The sequence below is a fragment of the Oncorhynchus gorbuscha genome, linkage group LG26, assembly GCF_021184085.1.
Source record: "Oncorhynchus gorbuscha isolate QuinsamMale2020 ecotype Even-year linkage group LG26, OgorEven_v1.0, whole genome shotgun sequence".
NCBI lineage: Eukaryota > Metazoa > Chordata > Actinopteri > Salmoniformes > Salmonidae > Oncorhynchus > Oncorhynchus gorbuscha.
The window spans coordinates 25,332,877-25,347,657 of NC_060198.1; the positions used below are offsets into that span (position 1 = coordinate 25,332,877).

A 14,781-nucleotide genomic window follows, 5' to 3' on the forward strand; every position below is an offset into this window, starting at 1 on the left:
ATATTGGTAGCCTAACAACTTCAGTCTAACCTCCAGTACCTGTTACTGTACATTGGTTGTAGAGTTTAAACTGAGGAGTATTACAGATAATACTGGACCATGCCAAGCCACAGGTCGGGTCATCTGGGCTAGACGAATGATTCCAGTGAATGAGTATATAATGTACATTATTAGGACATGAGGTCCATACATTTCCTTGAATACAGGCATTGAATAATATTAGGAGCTATTATTGATTATTCTTTAGGCTATGCTCAAACAGTCAGGGGCCATTCAGGGATACCGTCAATATGGAATGTGAGTGCACAACTCCGATCAATTGAGTCTTCATGTGAGGAAATGGAGACAATATTCATGTTATGTTTAGTAATATGACTCCTCCTGTTGGTTTGGGGGGAAAGGACACTGAATACGGTATACGACATGATAACTTGGACCCAAGATGTAAACTTAAAAAGCAATCTAACATGGTAGCCTATTCTAATTTAATTAAACAAAGATACCTGAAATGTTGAAACAATTTTGATGGCATTTGCCTCGGGTTATAGGCTATTATAATGCAGGTCTAGACGTATTACAATCAAATAACTGTAAAAATAAATAAATAAATAAAGTATACAACTACGTTAAGGTTTTCAAAATCTAGGCCTATCAGTAAAACAGTGTGCTGTAGCCTAATATTAAAGCAGAAAGTCAAGTCTGATATCGAATTCTCTAAATCATTAGGCTACATTGCCTTTTAACCTACAGCTGACTTCTATTCCAGTCATTATGATGGCGTTTGCTGGGTTGTGGTGGACAGCTCATACATAGAGCCCTTGTGCATTGACGTGGGTGGCTTCCGATAAATAAATAAAAACGTGTTTAATGGGGGTAACATCACCTCATCCTCTGATTATCTCACTTCCTTCTGCCTGCCACTATTGCCCACCCTGAGCCCCTTGTGGAAACCGCTCCTTTGGGAAGGGAGGCTGGGGTTTCCGTTGCCCTACCCAGTCTCCATGCTTGTGGACTGAATTTCACCAAATTATTTTAATTCACCGAAAACAAACTACAGTTCACTGTGTTGGCATGGGGCGCCGACCGATTACGCGCTGCGGATAGACACCGAAGGGAAAAAAGGGCGGAGGGGGAGGGGTAGCAGGTAAAGTGATAGAGATGGAGACCACGCGTGCGCACAGAGTTCCATCCCTCCGCATCGCTTCTTTTTTTTTGCAGCATCAGTACCGCGCTCGTATCGCATTCGTTTGCTGGAGTCGGAGCGCGCTGCGGGGCGACACTGCACCGCCAAGGAGGACGCACAAGCACGGTAGAGGGGGGACTAGAGAGAAGGGGAAAAAAGACAGAGAAGGTAGCGCACAGGGGAGACTCATAGCCTACCCCCTCATTTGAATACTGGAAGAAAATATAACATTGTCGGACCTTTAGACATAAGAAGACAACGAGGCGGAAAAACCCAGGCGATTATATTTTAGCCAGCACGGCGGGGAAACAATGAAGGATCGTACACAAGAACTACGAAGTGTAAGCTTATATATTTCTACCATTCCTTCTCTCCTCCCTTGGTCCCACTCTCTCCTCCCTTCCGAATCCTCACCGCAATCGGGCGTCAGCGTCTGACATCTCCTTGCTGAGCGCTAGCTCACGGCAAACATAACAAATATGTGCACTGAGGTTTCGGTTCTTAACAAAAATACAGAGGCTGATACCTTTAGGCTATTCATTTATATTTTACGCATTCGAATGTGTCTTCCCATCAGTGTCAATAGCCTAGTGGTGCCCGCATGCGTGCACTGATGATCATACACGTAATGTAAGCATGATAAAACGATGACTTCTCTATTAAAGGTCCGTTAAAATGCAGTGATTTGAGAAAATAGTATAGGGCTATTAGCATTGCAGGCAGGAAAGCATATAAAACAAACCCATCTACCATAAATAGTCTACTGCTAGAAATAACCCTAATCAATATAAGCTTATGAATGCTTATTGGATGGACAGCTACCCAGAATAGTGGTAAAATACTGTGGATGAAAGCTATCCTAGCCCAGAGTGCTCCTAGTCTAGCAATCACTGCAAACACCGTTAAGGATTTATATTCAACCCTTGGTAGAACTAAATATTTGTTCAGAATTGCCTCAGCCCATCGGATTTATCTTTTTCTAGATAGTTGATGGAGAGAGCGTTTTATACGAGTGGGACGGGGTCGACTACGGTGGGGGTGGGGGGGTCATATTATGAGATTGTACATTTTCTTATAACTGGCCTCTATAATAGGGTATAGTTTACATTATTGCTTGTATTAGACCCAAATTCGACCAAGGAGAAAATAATTTTAGCTCTCTCCCAACTATGCGTCTATAGGGTTCAATTGGGTTCGCTTTGGCGACACCATGCTATGGCAGGATCTGCACCAGGGTTTCATTTTTCCCTGCATTGGAAAACCACATGCATACTGGTTTACAACACATTCAGTGACTAGATATATACCACGAGGATAGCCACTGTCATATATTTGTGCAATTTGTCTGTCTAGGTTTAATTGAAAAACAAATGTCTCCTATCCTCAAGGGAATCAAATCAATATGAGGCCCGAAGCATGAATGCCTTTTTTTGGCGTAGCCCAACCTCCCAACGTCTGGAGATCAATAAAATATCCGAGGAAACGCCTGGACTCACTGCCGCTCTGCACCTATATCTATAGCGTGTGTGTGCGCGCGCGTGCGTGCCTGTCTGTGATTTAGTATATCCAAATGTAGAGCCAATACAGGCTATACTGCTGTGAACATTATAGCACATGATTGTGATTGTGCCACCGTTCCTGAGATAGCCCCTGGTCAGCGGAATCACCTTGCACGAATTCTGTGCCTCCTTCTATGCCTTCCCACTGAAACGCTGAACACAGCTAGATCCATACTCAGTCAGACACTAGGCACTTGCCTCACTGCCCACTGCAGATTCAACGAGACTAGGCTACAAAAAATATCTCGGTTATGATGCTTTCGTGTCCAAACGAACCATACTAGCGTTTATTAGACGTGCTCATTTTTGTAGATTATCTTGCTCTCTGAGACAAATTTTCGTTATTTCTTTAACTGTAATTTAGCCCTTCACATTCCCGATATAATCTATGCCATTTGAAGTGAAATTTATAAATAATCGCTACCGTCAGTCTAAACTCTATGGAAATAATATTGTTAATGTTATATTATAATGATAGAATATCACGTAATTCTGGCAACAGATGTTATATGATTGGGTAATAATTACGTTTTATGTAATCATCAACATCACAGTGACGTATACGTCGCGCGCTACATCGTCCTGCTCTGAGCAAGCCGTGTCTGCACGGGTTTTACCGAATGTGCTACGTGTGAGTGAGCAAAAGATTGGCCGGCTATATTTACCATGTCTATACCGACTATTCCCGTGTAAACCAAAGAATCTGCTGATAGACCTTCGGTTGAGGGTGCGCGCGTGCTGCTGCACAATATATGTTCCAATGTTATTGATTATAAACTGGGGTAGTGGTTGCTGAGAAGGGACACATTCTGGGGGTTGAAAATGCACAGGCATAGTTTTCTTATTCAAAAACATATTTCTAAGCATTATAAGCTACAGATATGTCAGTGCAATTTCTTACTCATAAAATTAATATTGCTCTCTATCATTGACACACACACACACACACATATTATTGATTTGTTCTCCCAAGACCAAACTATTTCACTCACTCAATGTCCTTAACATTTCTGTAAAGGCACTATCATTTTGCATGACACTCACTAGACATTTATTCAGAGAAAAAAATGTGTGTGCTTTTTACAATTTTAAATGGTTTTATGACTGCATTTTGTCCCCCACTTTTTGTACCAGTTGGCTTTTCATAGCCGATCATTAATAGTATCTCTACCCGCTCCTGCTGTCTATAGAGAGTTGAAAACAGCAGGTCTGGGACAGGTAGCACGTCCGGTGAACAGGTCAGGGCTCCATAGCCGCAGGCAGAACAGTTGAAACTGGAGCAGCAGCATGGCCAGGTGGACTGGGGACAGGAAGGAGTTATCATGCCAGGTAGTCCTGAGGCATGGTCCTAGGGCTCAGGTCCTCCGAGAGAGAGAAAGAAAGAGAGAATTAGAGAGAGATTTACATTTTTACATTTAAGTCATTTAGCAGACGCTCTTATCCAGAGCGACTTACAAATTGGTGCATTCACCTTATGACATCCAGTGGAACAACCACTTTACAATAGTGCATCTAAATATTTTAAGGGGGAGGGGGGTGAGAAGGATTACTTTATCCTATCCTAGGTATTCCTTAAAGAGGTGGGGTTTCAGGTGTCTCCGGAAGGTGGTGATTGACTCCGCTGTCCTGGCGTCGTGAGGGAGTTTGTTCCACCATTGGGGAGCCAGAGCAGCGAACAGTTTTGACTGGGCTGAGCGGGAACTGTACTTCCTCAGTGGTAGGGAGGCGAGCAGGCCAGAGGTGGATGAACGCAGTGCCCTTATTTGGGTGTAGGGCCTGATCAGAGCCTGGAGGTACTGAGGTGCCGTTCCCCTCACAGCTCCGTAGGCAAGCACCATGATCTTGTAGCGGATGCGAGCTTCAACTGGAAGCCAGTGGAGAGAGCGGAGGAGCGGGGTGACGTGAGAGAACTTGGGAAGGTTGAACACTAGACGGGCTGCGGCGTTCTGGATGAGTTGTAGGGGTTTAATGGCACAGGCAGGGAGCCCAGCCAACAGCGAGTTGCAGTAATCCAGACGGGAGATGACAAGTGCCTGGATTAGGACCTGCGCCGCTTCCTGTGTGAGGCAGGGTCGTACTCTGCGGATGTTGTAGAGCATGAACCTACAGGAACGGGCCACCGCCTTGATGTTAGTTGAGAACATACTTAAGAGAGCATACTTAAATTCACACAGGACACCGAATAAGACAGGAGAAGTACTCCAGATATAACAAACTGACCCTAGCCCCCCGACACATAAACTACTGCAGCATAAATACTGGAGGCGAGACAGTAGGGGCCAGGAGACACTGTGTCCCCATCCGATAATAATACCCCCGGACAGGGCCAAACTGGAAGGAAATAACCCCACCCACTTGGCCAAAGCACAGCCCACACTCCACCAGAGGGATATCTTCAACCACCAACTTACCATCCTGACACAAGGCCGAGTATAGCCCACAAAGATCTCCGCCACGGCACAACCCAAGGAGGGGGGCGCCAACCCAGACAGGAAGATCACGTCAGTGACTCAACCCACTCAAGTGACGCAACCCTCCTAGGGACGGCATGAAAGAGCACCAGTAAGCCAGTGACTCAGCCCCTGTAATAGGGTTAGAGGCAGAGAATCCCAGTGGAGAGAGGGGAACCTGCCAGGCAGAGACAGCAAGGGCGGTTAGTTGCTCCAGAGCCTTTCCGTTCACCTTCACACTCCTGGGCCAGACTACACTCAATCCTATCACCCACTGAAGAGATGAGTCTTCAATAAAGACTTAAAGGTTGAGACCGAGTCTGTGTCTCTCATATGGGTAGGCAGACCGTTCCATAAAAATGGAGCTCTATAGGAGAAAGCCCTGCCTTCAGCTGTTTGCTTAGAAATTCTAGGGACTATTAGGAGGCCTGCGTCTTGTGACTGTAGCGTACGTGTAGGTATGTACGGCAGGACCAAATCGGAAAGATAGGAAGGAGCAAGCCCATGTAATGCTTTGTAGGTTAGCAGTAAAACCTTGAAATCAGCCCTTGCCTTAACAGGAAGCCAGTGTAGGGAGGCTAGCACTGGAGTAATATGATAATTGTTTTTGGTTCTAGTCAGGATTCTAGCAGCCGTATTTAGCACTAACTGAAGTGTATTTAATGCTTTATCCGGGTAGCCGGAAAGTAGAGCATTGCATTAGTCTAACCTAGAAGTAACAAAAGCATGTATGTATCCATACATTTTTCTGCATCCTTTTTGGACAGAAAGTTTCTGATTTCTGCAATGTTACGTAGATGGAAAAAAGCTGTCCTTGAAACAGTCTTGATATGTTCTTCAAAAGAGAGATCAGGGTCCAGAGTAACGCTGAGGTCCTCAGTTTTATTTGAGACAACTGTACAACCATCAAGATTAATTGTCAGATTCAACAGAAGATATCTTTGTTTCTTGGGACCTAGAACAAGCATCTCTGTTTTGTCCAAGTTTAAAAGTAGAAAGTTTGCAGCTGTCCACTTTCTTATGTCTGAAACACAGGCTTCTAGTGAGGGCAATTTTGGGGCTTCACCATGTTTCATTGAAATGTACAGCTGTGTGTCATCCGCATAGCAGTGAAAGTTAACATTATGTTTTCGAATGACATCCCCAAGAGGTAAAATATATAGTGAAAACAATAGTGGTCCTAAAATGAAACCTTGAGGAACACCGAAATGTACAGTTGTGTCCTTGACTGGCAGAGCCATAAATGCAATACATGCATCCAATTTGTACCTTCTTGGTAAGGTAATGAGTTTATTTATACAGATTTATAACATATCCAGTAACATCTTTGTGTCCAATGCAGAATTAGCAAAACATTCTGTTATTCCAGTTACTGTATATTTTGTGTCGTTTTGCTTAAAGCTTTGTGTGCCTCGAATCCCTGTGTTGCTTTATTTATCCCCACATGTATTTAGCATTCATATTCACCACATGTATTTAGCATTCATATTCGCCACATGTATTTAGCATTCATATTCACCCCATGTATTTAGCATTCATATTCACCACATGTATTTAGCATTCATATTCACCACATGTATTTAGCATTCATATTCACCACATGTATTTAGCATTCATATTCACCACATGTATTTAGCATTCATATTCACCACATGTATTTAGCATTCATATTCACCACATGTATTTAGCATTCATATTCACCACATGTATTTAGCATTCATATTCACCACATGTATTTAGCATTCATATTCACCACATGTATTTAGCATTCATATTCACCACATGTATTTAGCATTCATATTCACCACATGTATTTAGCATTCATATTCACCACATGTATTTAGCATTCATATTCACCACATGTATTTAGCATTCATATTCACCACATGTATGACATGACGTAAGTTTAAGAGTGAGAAAAACAGCATTCACCTCGCTACCATGCAATGTGTCCCACATAAACAGGGATTTTAGTAAGACATAAGCTGGAACTCCCTGATTGCGTCAGAGGAAAGGAGTGTTTGACTTCCGTCTCCGACCTAGACAGCACACCTTTATTTTACATTGACAGGCTTTTCCCTATACTGTAGAGTTCTGTGGTAATGTATATAAAGTGCCTTCAGAAAGTATTTATCCACTTTACTTTTTCCACATTTAGTTGTTTTACAGCCTAAATGTAAAATTGATTACATTTCAATTTTGTGTCACGGATCTACACACAATACCCCATAATGTGAAAGTGGAATTTAGTTTGTAGAACATTTTAGATATGTATAAAAAAAATGAAACGTTTAAATGTCTTGAGTCAATAAGTATTCCCACATACAATTATCTGTAAGGTCCTTCAATCGAGAAGTGAATTTCAAGCACAGATTCGACCACAAAGGCCAGGGCGGTTTTTCAATGCCTTACAAAGAAGGGCACCGAATGGTAGCGTAAATAAATAAATATCTGAGCTGAATATCCCTTTGAGTATGGTAAATTAATTAATTAGGCTTTGGATGGTGCATCAATACACCCAGTCACTACAAAGATACAGGCGTGTTTCCTAACTCTGTTGCCGGAGAGGAAGAAAACGACTCAGAGATTTCACCATGAGGCCAATGGTAATTTTAAACAGTTACAGCGTTTAATGGTTATGATATGAGAAAAATGAGGATGGATCAACAACGTTGTTGTTACTCTACTCCACAATACTAACCTAAATGACAGAATGATAAGAAGGAAGCCTGTACAGAATAAAAATATTCCAAAACATGCATTGTTTGCAACAAGGTAGTTAAGTAATACTGCAAAAAATGAAATTAACATTTTGTCCTGAAATTCAACACAACACATCACTGAGTACCATTCTTCATATTTTCAAGCATGGTGGTGGCTGCATCATGTTATGGGTATGCGTGTCATCGGCAGGACTACAGAGGTTTTTAGGATAAACATAAACGGAATACAGCTGAGCACAGGCACAATCTTAGAGGAAAACCTGGTTCAGTCTTCTTTCCAAAAGACAATGGGAGACGAATCCACCTTTCAGTAGGACAATTACTTAATTTAGCAGGCCAAATCTACACTGGAGTTGTTTACCAAGATGACATTGAATGTTCCCGAGTGGCCGAGTTACAATTTTTACTTAAATCGGCTTGACAAAATATTGTACAAACCAGGTGTGCAAACTCTTAAAGACCCCAAAAGACTCACACTGTCAATGGTGTTTCTAACATGGATTGTCTCAGGGGTGTGAATACATATCTAATTCAGATATATTCGTGTTTTATTTTTCGTAAATGTTCAAATTTTTCTTCCACTTTGACATTACAGAGTATCTTGTGTAGATCATTGAACAAAAATGACAATGAAATACATTTTAATCCCACTTTTTAACACAACAAACTATGCAAAAAGTCAAGGGAGGTGTGAATACTCTTTGGAACCTTCATCTGTACTAACAAGTCCCATACGTCTCCATTAGCAACACGGTTAGCTCAGCTTATACAGTACCATACTTAAATGTTGCAAAACATTGTTATTGCAATGTAATAACAATGAAACAGCTTTAAGATGACATTGTTCATATTTTTATCAAGGCTGTTGAGAATTAGTGCTGGAATAGGATACATTTATAGCCAACTATTCTGAATCAAAAGCCTTTGTTTTTTAACAATTCATAATCGAAATGGGTACAATCAAACACAGATAGCAGCTGATGAATGAGTGAACCTTCTATGACCTTTTGACCTTTGACAACAAGGGTTAATCAAGGCTCCCTCAGCACAAATGATACGGAAGCTAATAGGGCTAACGTGTTGTAATGATAGTGATGATAGTACACGCGATAACAAAGAACAATTTGCCAGCTGTAATAAAGATTATGCCACATTGAAAGTTGTGATATATCTTGCCTCTATTGTGCCTTAAGCTGTCCTTGAGTCATTGAAGGGCAAGGCCCAAACCACCACTTACAAAACGTAGAGTGGAACTGTGTATAGGGGAGTGGGGAGAGACACTAACGAATTCTGCTGGATGTATTTCAGAAATGATCACAGTTAGGAAAATAACTGCATGTTCAAATCTGTGTGAGGGAAGTTCTGTCTTAATGGCACTGCCTAGCAGTTCTGCTGGACTGAATGCATTTGACATATTTGCATCTGCAGCGGCTTTTGTCATTTTATTGGCATATTTGAAGTTTAAACGTTCATCCACTTTTACGTTGTCTTTTATTTGAAGTGTGCATCTTTTATGTTATACAATTCCATATTAGGACAATTCTGTCAAGTTTCTAGGAGACAGTAATCCTTCCTGACCCTAAAATGTCACCATGCTCACTGCTAAACAAATGATATCAGAGAACACAGTGGCGATTGGCATTTGATGCAGTTAGTAGATGTACAGGCTATCATTACTGAAAGGATTCTTGTCCTAAAGTGTATTTTTTTCAAAAGGAAGGGGGGTGTAGCCGAGCATCTCCATTTGATGGCCCTCCAATAGTCACTCCCCATGAGTGATTACCGCAGCTAGTAATACATTATGTATGAGCACCACCCCTGACTACATGCCACATCAATGTAGTAGCAGATTGCACCAGAGAATACTGGTCGCTCTGTTTTGAGTATTTTCCTTAAGGCATGATGTTTTTCGTGGATGGAGAATAGACTCCAGGAGAGGTCAAGGATGTGCATTATCTATTCTAAAAATGTGTTTGTATCAAGCGGTGAGTCATAACGGCAGCCATGTTGGAAATTAATAACCCAGGAAAAGCCACAGTTTCCTGGTTTAGCCCTAAAGTCTGCCGCGTCTGTGGTAGAGTGGGGGATGATGGGGGGCGGGCGCAGTGTTCTGTGCGGTCATATGCAACCAAGGGCAATGACAGCCACTATATTTAAAATCACAGTGGTTTTCAGTGGTACACACAATGCAAGCACAAACCTAGAACTACCGGTAGATAAGTCCTAAATTTGATTTATTTCCCAATAAACAATGTTGCGCAGACCCAAGCTGAACGAGTGATGTGTGTTTTGAGTCCTCCTCCACAAAGTCATTTAAGCAGAGGGATCTTCATTTGCACTCTGTCAACCCAAAATGCAATTAAGCTTGTAACTGTAGTCGTAGAGACACAAACGTTCAACAATGAAGTTTTTAAAAATGCTAATCAGGATTAAATAGCAGGAGGGAATGTTACGCATTTATTGCAGCAAGACGTCTTTCATCTGACCGAGGGATCTGTTTGCCCACTGGTACTTACAGACTGGTACACGTGCCCTTGACCTGGTGGACACATTATACAATAAAAAATAGCCCTCCAAGGCATGTTTTAGCATCTATATTCCTCACAATGGCAATGAACTGAACAATGGAAGGAAAGTCACTTGAGGTGGACAACAAATAGCCTTTGTGTCGAGTGTAGTATGTTTTTTGTGTGGATTGGGTTTGGGGGTATGGAAGCTGACTAGTTTAGTAGGCTTTAGGGTACTCAGGAACAGTCTCTGTCCCTGTCTTTGAGTCTTACTCACCTCCACACTGGTGAACCTGTCACATGTTGTTTATCCACACATATTTGAACTTCAGGATTTTTTATTAATCAGAAACTACCTGCTTTTTTGATATAGTTAAGTTTACCTCAATACAGCTAGTCGTTTCTCCTCGGGGTTAATACCTTCAAATGAGTTCTAGAAAGTCCAAAAACCATCTAATAATTCCTACTCCACTTTTACTCAATTGTTTTTACTATGTGCCATATAAAGAATAGCTTGCATTTTTTAAATGTCAACGTAGGGTAAAGAAAGACATGCTGACTGGCCAATCCAGGCCGGACCACTTACTTCCGTCAACAATTGTAGCCACTAAATTAACACGCTGAACAATTACTTTCGCTCTGGCGTCCATCCTACATTTCTGAGGATTTTGTGCCCGACTGTGCCCATACAAGTCAGAGAGGAACGGGTTGATCAGTCAGATGAGATCAGGTGGCTGTCTAGCGGAAATCTGTTTCTTAGCCTACCTCACATCCCCTTTCACTCAGACTGAGCTGAACAAAGGTGAAGCAGTGAGATCACCACCGTCTCAGGATGCTTACAATGTCGTACAGTTGGGATTTATTGTGACTCACAATGCTTTAAGTAATAAGATGTTCCAGGGACTATCATTCTATCGTTCAAGCTATGTAGAATCTAAATCTCTTTGATATTGAATGCCCATGATCATTCAAGTCCGTTTTTGTAAGTTTTGAAGCACGGAATCCAAAGTTTTGGGTATGCCATCTTGTTGCCACAAATTCAGACTTTTATTTAACCCTTTACACTCGTGAAAATGGACCCATATGGATAGGGCTACATTTAAATGTTTATAACGGAAGAAATGTGAAAACATATGCATAAGCATGGTAGCAATTGAAAGGGTTTGGAAAATGTCATTATAGGGAAGTTATTAGATCAAAGTTTAGGACACAACAGTTCCCCTGACACAAGAACAAAATGTTATCATGTGATTTAACATTAAATCCGAAAATACTCTGGATCCATTCAGTAACATGATAAGAATATCCTTGGAGAATGTGGGGTAGGTGCAACGTAAGACAAACACATCACATCTGTTCGAGTGAGAGGACTAACTGGTGTATTCAAGTGGCCACACAGCTCTCCAAGGTGTGCTCAGTTACTAAGTCATTTCAATGCACTTTAGTGACTCATAGAAGAGTCGTCAACTACAAGGTGCTTTTCTGAGCTCTCCTAGCTGTGCCGTTGAGGAGCTAGAGCAAGTACAATTGTGGTTGTTTGGAACGCAGCCCTGCATCCCAGCCATCACACAATTACTGTTGTTTACACAATCCAAAAACAGACCATTATAAATCACAATCAGGGTCAGGTGGGCATCATCATTTGAAGCTTGTTGTATTGCCAAGCTAGACTAGACAAGTTATAAAATACTATCTTCCCGTGTAGGGCTTTCATAAAGCAATTCAGAAACAGACCGTAATTTTGGTGCGCGTATGGAAACCTTTTGAAGAACCATTTCTGGTTCCAGGTAGAACCCTACTGGGTTCCATGTAGAATACCTTCCCCAGAGGGTTCTACATGGAACCCAAAATAGTTCTGCATAGAACCAAAAAAGGTTCTACCTGGAACCAAATAGGGTTCTCCTATGGGGACAGCCAAATAACCCTTTTGGAACCTTTTTTTTTCTAAGAGTGTAGAAAGGAGTTATGAGTGCATTCAGGTGCGTGTTCCACGGCAAATTTCCTTCACAATAGATAAACATAGGCTCATTCTGTTCAGAACAACACAGGGTATTTTTTATTTTATTTATTTTTATTTCACCTTTATTTAACCAGGTAGGCTAGTTGAGAACAAGTTCTCATTTGCAACTGCGACCTGGCCAAGATAAAGCATAGCAGTGTGAACAGACAACACAGTATAACATCATCTAATCTTGTAACTGTACATCAAACATAGTGATCAACAACGTTGACATTGTATATGACATGAGTTTTATGATCATGGAAATGTGAAGTGCGAAGGTGTTTGGCTTGCTTGTATGACATCAAAGCGGTATTTATTATAATCCTCAATGTCTCATCTTTCAAAATACACAGAGTCCTCTTAATATAAAGCATTTCCTTTACTCAGACAACAAAACATTTGCAAAACTTTCAATTAGCAGGAGGGATTGGGGCGACTTCTTGTCGCGTGCTGTGCTCAAGTTCAGAACGGCTGTCAGTCAGCACTGTGAAGCTTAGAGACCGGAACTCTGATGTCATTTATAGCAGGTTACTGTACAGCTAATTTGTTCCAATTTAGGCGCTTATCAGTGCCCAAATCTGCCATTTTCAATCACGGGTATGATTGTAAAGGACTACGTCAGGTGATATGGTTTTAATCCAACATCTTTAAATGACTCATGAGCACAATGATAGGACAAAGGAAGGAAAAGAGTTCAGCAGCAACATGTCTCTTAAGGACCACTATGTTGGGGAGATGTTATTGAAGTGTGATTATCACCTGCTCTCTCAGTTTGCATGATCACCATGTTATCGGTTCAGAATATTATTTCGGAAATTGCTAGTTGGGGAAATTGTCTTGGAAACAGTCTAGGGATGTCAGATGGTCTGATTGTGTTGTAGGATCTTTTAGAGGTCAGAGTTTTGCCATTTTTGGGTGGCGAGGAGATACAATGTCTTTTTTTTCTGATTGTAAAGGGTAAATGTCAGATCCATTTACTGCACTGTGACGCAATCATACACCCGGATGGCAAACACATTTAAAAGGCGCTCCCAGATATATCAATCCAACCACTAAAGTGAGTCAAATAGTTTTACAGCAGAAGACAAAAAACATTATTTGATGACCGATTTAGATTGATGTACTGTATATTTGACATCCTCAAGAACCCAACGCCTGCAGGTAGCCTAACTATCGATAAAGCCACAGACGTATGACCCCAACAAGTAATCAATATCTCTCTCTAGTACAGCGCATTATTAAGTTAAGCACAAGTTAAGAATTCTGATGGGTGAGAAGCTACTTATGGCTGATGTAAAGTCCTCAGAAGGTTGCAAAGAGGGATGACCCTTCTGTAGAACTAGCTTTTACATAGAAACTATACTATAGCAATATAGTAATGGCTGACAATTCAAAAAAATCAAACAATTGAATCCTGCATTTAGGGAGGAAATTCAGGTTAGAGAGTACCATTTATAACTGTACAATCAAATCCTGATACTAGAAACAGCTTTGCGTGTATTTGTCCCATGCTGTCACTTTCATTCCGGATATCCATCCTCCTTTGTGCATCTATTTTTCTAAAAGACGGCGTCACTGGTGCTATCGGCCCAATGCCCCTCGCATCCTTAAAGGGCCGAGTTTACCAGTACTGCTGATCTCACATTGGTATGGAGGTAGTAGCAGTAGTTGCACACTTTGAATATCCCACATTACATAATAAGTTGTAGCCGTTGAATTTTAGTCTGGACATAAGTAAGTAAATTACAACGAAACAGCATTCGGATGCTATACTTAAGTGGGCGAGCTCATTTACATATAGTTCAGACTGTTCTTTTTTTGTGTAAGTTGAATATGTAATTGATCACCCACTTCCTGTTTCATTCATGAGGCAAGGGATGGAAGGAGGAAGGGGTGGTGATGAAATATGCAGCTCACTGCTCCCTATAATGTCTTCTGCAAGGGGATTTGGCAAGGCAACAGAAACCCAATCAATCAATAAGTCAAAACAGCTTAATCTTCATAATTGGCTATTTGCCACCCACACTTTACTGTAGGTGGCCTTATGTATGCATTCATAAAGCCTTTATAACAACTATATAACACACAACATTTGTCATAAGCTGTTATGTCATTTTAAATAGTTATAAGTAACGAAATAAGATGTTATAAAATGAGTTATAATGGGTGTTATATTGTTGACTGTCCTGTATGTCACTGTTAATAACAGCTGCTATTACACAGTCTGCATGACAACTTATGTAATATGTTATTACATGCTACATAAGAGTCTACATACCAGATGATATTACAGTGTTATCTCATTTACCAACCTCTGTGTCACATTATTACATGGAACGGAATGATGGTGGTCATAA

General features: G+C 41.2%; 1 protein-coding gene across 1 annotated transcript in view; it reads left to right on the forward strand.

Annotated features, from left to right (window-relative positions):
- Positions 1 to 1,244: 1,244 nt before the first annotated feature.
- LOC124016106 (syntaxin-1B) overlaps positions 1,245 to 14,781 on the forward strand; it is a 73,113-nt gene continuing 59,576 nt past the window's right edge. Inside the window, exon 1 of the mRNA XM_046331634.1 lies at positions 1,245 to 1,524. Coding sequence (XP_046187590.1) covers positions 1,495 to 1,524 — 30 coding nt within the window. The 5' untranslated portion in view covers positions 1,245 to 1,494. The remainder of the gene's footprint in view (positions 1,525 to 14,781) is intronic.